General features: G+C 31.8%; 1 protein-coding gene across 1 annotated transcript; it reads left to right on the forward strand.

Moving 5' to 3' along the window:
* The first annotated feature begins 251 nt into the window (after positions 1 to 251).
* Positions 252 to 5,864, forward strand: LOC150098980 (dermonecrotic toxin LspiSicTox-betaIE1ii-like). The gene is made up of 5 exons (XM_090405785.1): positions 252 to 474; positions 2,388 to 2,519; positions 4,653 to 4,778; positions 5,299 to 5,524; positions 5,708 to 5,864. The coding sequence occupies exons 1-5, from the start codon at positions 279 to 281 to the stop codon at positions 5,862 to 5,864; spliced, it is 837 nt and encodes a 278-aa protein (XP_090261911.1). The 5' UTR covers positions 252 to 278.
* The last annotated feature ends 585 nt before the right edge of the window (positions 5,865 to 6,449 follow it).

The following is a 6,449-nucleotide window of genomic DNA, read 5'->3' on the forward strand; positions in this document are numbered from 1 at the left end:
TTATGTAAAAAAAAAAGAGACCTGTATACATATTACCGTCACTGTAACTTTATTTTTACAAATACTCAAGTCATAATAGCATAAATACAATAAAAATATAAACTTCATTATAAAGTAGTATTTATTTATTATAATTATTTATTATAAAGTAAAAAAAAATAAATGGTAATCGTAGAATTTAATATAAAATACATTGCTTTACTTATTAATAAACTGCATTCTATATGTAGGTATTTTTAGTGTGCGGTATTGTTCGGCCCATCTGGAATATCGGCCACATGGTGAATGAGAAGGAACAAGTCGATGAGTTCCTAAATCTTGGAGCAAATGCCCTTGAAACAGATGTAAGATTTTCCGATCACGGCATAGCCGAGTACACCTACCATGGCTACCCCTGCGACTGTTTCAGAGACTGTTCAGGAAGGGAATATTTCGAAACGTATATTGAGCATATAGAAGAATTAACTAGTCCAAGTAAGAATACCCTTTATCCTCAACTGTTTGTTTATTAGGTACTTACTAGTAATTAGCTTTCATGAAGAAATGAATAATTAATTGTTCATAAAACCATAAAGAAAATTAATTTCTTAAATATAATTAAATAAAAATTATAATAAACATGTGTACGTAAAATTATAATTTATTTAAAATTATTAACATTTCATTTAATTAAAAAGTTAATAAATAAACAATAAATTTATCAAGCTAGTAATTACTAATATTAATAAATATATTATAAATATATTTTAGAATATACAAATTTCTATATGATGGGTGACTGGAAGTTTAAAAAAAAAAGCCCTTTTTAGGACTTCCAGGGTAACAAATGGCAATGCTGTAGCCAATGAAGTTTTAACTGAGGCTCGGCTATTGCCGTTACCCAGCCATGACTACAGCCTTTTAGCTCAATAACACCCCATCCACACAGATTTTCTTCATTCAGATGACGGGATAAAGAGTCACGGACTCAATCCATCGCCCAGTTCTTTTAAGAACTTAAGAAAAAATTTCTATATTTATGGGTTGTTGGAGAGGTCGACCGTTAGATGCGGTGATGATTATTATTACCCTTGGAGGGTAATGGATGGCAATGCTGTAGCCTGACTGAGGCTCGACTATTGCTGTTACCCTCTTGCCATGATCAGAGCTTTAATAGCTCAATAACACCTTATCCCTACACTGTCCTCTACAGATAACGGGGAATATGAAAAGCATTCTTGCTTCGCCCCTTTAAATCCTTATCAGGACTATAAATTTGTATAATAATAATAAATATATATTAAATAAATGCTTAAATAAAATTGTATTATGCTTAAAGAAGGAGAGAATTTAAAAGGATTAAATATTAAAATAATTTATTTGAATGAATGAATTTAAGAGAGAGGATCAGTTTTTATGTTGCTTATAACAACACCTTTTCTTAACTAATTAAATACATAAATTTAAATTAAAGAGCGATTTAGTAAAAGAAACAAGGAGAAATATCTGTAACACGTGACAGATCAACACGTGAATACTTTGTAATGGCAATATTTCATCAGATGGAGAGATTTAGTCGCTTATTATGAACTCAGTTACAAGACTTGAATCACTGTTAAGATACAATGTTAATATAACGGGAAGTTCAAGGTCACATTGCAGCATAGATAGATATGTTGCATTAATGTCAAATTCTGGTACAGTTTAAAGCGGCGTTCAAATAGTTAAAAATCGGTTTTCCTTAGGCGATCATCCAGATAAGGTGAAATTTTGCAATCGAGACTTCTTCACACGGGGGATTAAGGAACTCTCTCTCTCAATCACTCTTCAATTAATGTATACTTCATATATTGTATTCTATTCTACCTGTAAGGTATATAATATAAGGGCGAGTTCCTTAACCCCCCCCCCCCACCCCGTGTGAAGAAGTCTTGATTGCAAAATTTCACCTTATCTGGATGATCGCCTAATGAAAACCGATTTTTAGCTATTTGAACATTAATTTGACGTTAATGCAACATATCCTATCTATGCTACAACGTGACCTTGAAATTCCCCTTCGAAAATATTTATCATAGAAAAATAATAAAAAGGTGTATTCATTTATTATCCAAATACTCTGGATTACAGAGATAAAAATTATTTTAATTGCATGAAAATTATATTCAATAAAAATATATATTTTTATTCAGATCTCTATTTAAGTGTAATCAAAATTTGCTTGTGAAGTTTCTTCAGAATTAATTTTCTCATTTCTACAAATACCATATTCATCCAAAGTATCGTTGGCAAATTTTCTACATGTATTTAATCTACACAGGTAGGTATTTAAAATAAAAAAATACCTAGATGGGTTAAAATCATCCAATTTGTTTAAATTCTCATTTGGCTTGGCATTTTATTTTCAGGTAGTTCCAAGTATCGCAAAGAAATGATTCTTCTTATGCTCGACCTTAAAATTTCCATGCTAACGATTAGTGCTAAGCAACAGGCTGGGATAGATATTGCAAATAAACTCATCAGGCTGTTCTGGAAAAATGGTAAGTTTCCTCATATAAAGCAAGGTCATGTCTTTGTTAGTGTGAAGATCCATTGGTAGAAACTCTTTCAGATTTGCAGTAAATTATGCGTAGATGATTGAGTCACAAAGTAAATTACAACCCACTGCTACTGTTCCCAAGTGTATAAGGGAAGAAACAGAATAAGCAATTTTGAGACAATAAAAACAGAAAACAGTTTGTTATAGACAACAAACAGAATGAAAAACGCAAAATATCACCAGGTTTTGAACACACAGATAAATTAATATATCACTTTTGTGATACACATGATTAATATTAACTTCAATTATATACAGCATTTGATACTTCACGGTTAATTACCCGGATGCAACAGACTTTTTTTTATGGAAGTCAACGTGGAAACAAATCAGCTGATGACAGAGGTGGCGCCACGTGGTGACAAAGAAAATAACTATTTTCTTGCACAATACTACTAAACTTATACATCTCAGTAGACAATTATTATTTAGCCACACTCGGTTTATAATATTCACAATAGTAAATTTGTATAAAACTGTACATACGAGATAGATGCCGATTCAGTGGAAAATAGTCCTTCTATTTGGGATAGCTTTGAAATACGCATGAGAGCAGAAAGAGTGTCTTTGAGATGACCACAGTGAGTCCTTAAGAAAGAGGTCAACGCTACGCCAAAATGCAATTTTCACACTACAATGCTTACCATTATTAACAAAACATGGCCATTTATGCGCCCCAACTTTTATTTATTTATTTATTGTCTATAAATTGTGTGAATATCAGAAGAAAAGTATGTACAAAGTAATGATACATCTGTACACTAATCTTAAAGTTCCCCTAAGACACTCTTAAGATGCCCGCTATGGGAAGAATTTAAGAGCGTTTTGAACAAATATTAGAAGTCGAATAAAAACGCGAACGAAATCAACTCACAACGTAGATTAATAACTTGAAAATAAACAAGAAAAAGCGAAACAAAATCTGGTATTTGAGCAAGGAGATGCCCGACAAAAAGCATTAAGCCACAGCCTCTGAAACGATAAAACATGGCTTTGTGTGCAAGTTCACATCTCTCAGACAAATAATTTTAACCAGAACTTTGTATCGAAGTCAATTACTTCATCACACAACAGCTGCACACTATACTTGAGTCCTTAAAACCCACATAAGCATCATATTAATTTTTGTTCAACAGACGGGCAGGGTATCCATCCATAATGATGTGGAACACTACTGTGGTAAAAAAACCTTTATATAGGATAGAATAATCCTCTCACTTTCACATAGTGACTAGTTAATTCATCGTCAGATTAAAAAAAAAAAAAAGACTGAGTGATCTCTCTAAAGCCTTCTTCATTGAAGGCCATCGAGTAAAGAAAGAAAGAAAGAGAGAGGGGAAAGACATATCTCACATTCTTATTGATGTGTCTTAATTAACCAAGCACTTTGACTTATATAAAAGTCTCATTTTAGAATACGAATCCTCTAAATGAAGTTTGCAATGAATTACTATTCAAAATCGCAAACATGGAACTGGACATAGGCGGATATTCACGTGAATCTTATTTAAGATGTAATGAGGCCATCAGCAGTCTGCTTTCTTTGGAAACTGTAGGTCATCTGTGATCGAATAACATAAGGATGGCCTTCGTTTACGGCTACGGACATGCACCCTGTCTACTTCAATGATGGCGAATAAAAGTGATTTGAATGTGTTAAACAAGTTTTCGCTTTTCTTTTATCTGATTATCAATACTTTTTTTTTTAATTCAGTCATTAACACGTTCATTGCCAATCGCGCGATGCGAGCTCTCACCAAACGGCCGATCACGCGTTATCGCGTGGACGTCGTTAACTGAATAAAAAAATTTAAAAAAATTGGCCACCACACGAAATTCCAATTTTCAGCTTGGCAATGAAAGTGTTAATAAAGATGCATTCTAAACCAAAATATTTTTTGTGTAAAGTACGCATACTTTTTTTTTAATTATTGCAAGCCATTTTAAATGTTCAAGTATTGATCGTTTGCCTCGTTACTGTAGTTGTATTGTTTAGCTCGTGTGTCATCTGTGCTATTATCTATTCAGTAAAAATGTGGCGTAAAAATCCTTCGTTTGGTTGTTGTTTCTGTAGGATTGGGTGATACTAAAGCGTACATCGTACTATCAATGCCGTACATCAGAGACCAGGAGGTTTTCGTTCCTTCTTTTTTAGATACTCTGAAATTTTACAATCTGACAAAACTGGAAACAAAATTTGGTAAGTGCATTACTTCGTTTTAATTAATCTATACATTGATTATATACAACCTAATTATAATTATATCTATTAATTTTATATAATTAGTAGTAAAACAATTCTTTAATTCAATTTCTATATAATCAATCACATTTCGAGAGTGTGACGATCCTTACGTAATTAAATTTTTGTTTAATTTTTTTCTTCAGAAAGAAATTTTATGAAATTAATTTAATATCAGAGATCTTAAAGCAAAAATATACATAAAAACGATTGAACTATTGTAAAGACGATACAGTTCTGGATATAACTACTGTTGACTTTCGAACGGTGCAAGTATCGGCACAATCCTAGTTTTTTCAACGGAAGTCCTATGTCCGATTTTTATGAAATTGACTTCATTAAATTAACTAGAACTATCCTAAAATGTAACAAGAATTTTCTTATTTATCTTACAGTTTTCTTTTAAAATAAATTTGTTCAAACTTGTGAATTAGTATTAAAAAAATTCACATAATTTTTCTTTGTTTGCCTGGCTTAGGCTGGGATTTATCGGCTAATGAAGATCTTAACAGTATTAGTGCCTCGTGGGAAAGGTTGAATATTAATAATAATATATGGCAAGGAGATGGAACTACTAATTGCCTTCCGAGAGGTTACCAAAGATTAATTGAAGCTATAAGAATAAGGGACTCTCCTCAGGGATTCATTGATAAAGTGTATGACTGGACAGTGGACAGGAAATCAACTATGAGAGATGCGTTAAGGTAAGTATCCCTACCCCGAAACTAGACTTTCGGTGCGCGTAACACGCTAATACATATCGAGTCTTTGTTTAGTTTAAAAATTATTTCTAAACAATGAAGGAAAATATATTTAAAAATGATGCATATATAAATGCAATTTAACTATTTAGCTAATTAACTTGTACACATTTTTTTTTCAATTAGGCTAGGCGCTGACGGCATGATTACCAATCACCCAAATAATCTTGTGGATGTTTTGCTGGAAGAAGAATTTTCTTCACGATTTAGAATGGCAAATGCTAGTGATAATCCGTGGGAAAATATATCAGGACTAATTGGGTCGTCCACTCTTCAACCCTGATCACATTACATACCAGTCAATCATAGGTAGGGAATCAACTTCTGCTGCTGCACATGATAAAGTACAAGTTGAGATTAATATCCAAAATTCAACCAAAGATTTTCGTTAAACTGTTCTGTGTTCCTAAATGTGGTGTTCGGTTTGTGTGTAGTTTTTTTTTTTTTTTTTTTTTTTTTTTTTTTTTTTTTTTTTTTTTGTGGGTGTTAAGAAGAGAACGAAATTAAGATTGAACTATATAAACTGTTTATATATTTTCAATAAAAAGGCACAAAATATCAGTTAAACAAATAATGCTTAAATGTGATTATAGTTTCTGTAATTTTAACGTTTGTATGAGATAAATTCATCTGACTGGCCTTTATATAATATTCATATAATGATTGTATGAGATAAATTCAGATGAATGGCCTTTATATAATATTCAGATTATGTTTGTATGAGATAAATTCAACTGACCATTTTATATGATATTTGTATGAAAATTCAACTGAATAGCCATTATATAATGTTTGTATGACATCCATTCAACTGACTGGCTTTTATATGGGATATATGTATAACGTTTGTATGACATAAATTCAACTG

The sequence above is a fragment of the Typopeltis vanoorti genome, chromosome 15, assembly GCF_054136105.1.
Source record: "Typopeltis vanoorti isolate ZY-2024b chromosome 15, IOZ_Tvanoo_1.0, whole genome shotgun sequence".
NCBI classification, from domain to species: domain Eukaryota; kingdom Metazoa; phylum Arthropoda; class Arachnida; order Uropygi; family Thelyphonidae; genus Typopeltis; species Typopeltis vanoorti.

Coding starts and splice junctions, on each gene's coding strand:
- LOC150098980 (XM_090405785.1), top strand. CDS start 279: ATGGTGAATGAGAAGGAACAAGTCGATGAGTTCCTAAATCTTGGAGCA. Junction 2,520..4,652: donor CAGGCTGTTCTGGAAAAATG/GTAAGTTTCCTC, acceptor TTGTTTCTGTAG/GATTGGGTGATACTAAAGCG. Junction 4,779..5,298: donor AAAACTGGAAACAAAATTTG/GTAAGTGCATTA, acceptor TGCCTGGCTTAG/GCTGGGATTTATCGGCTAAT.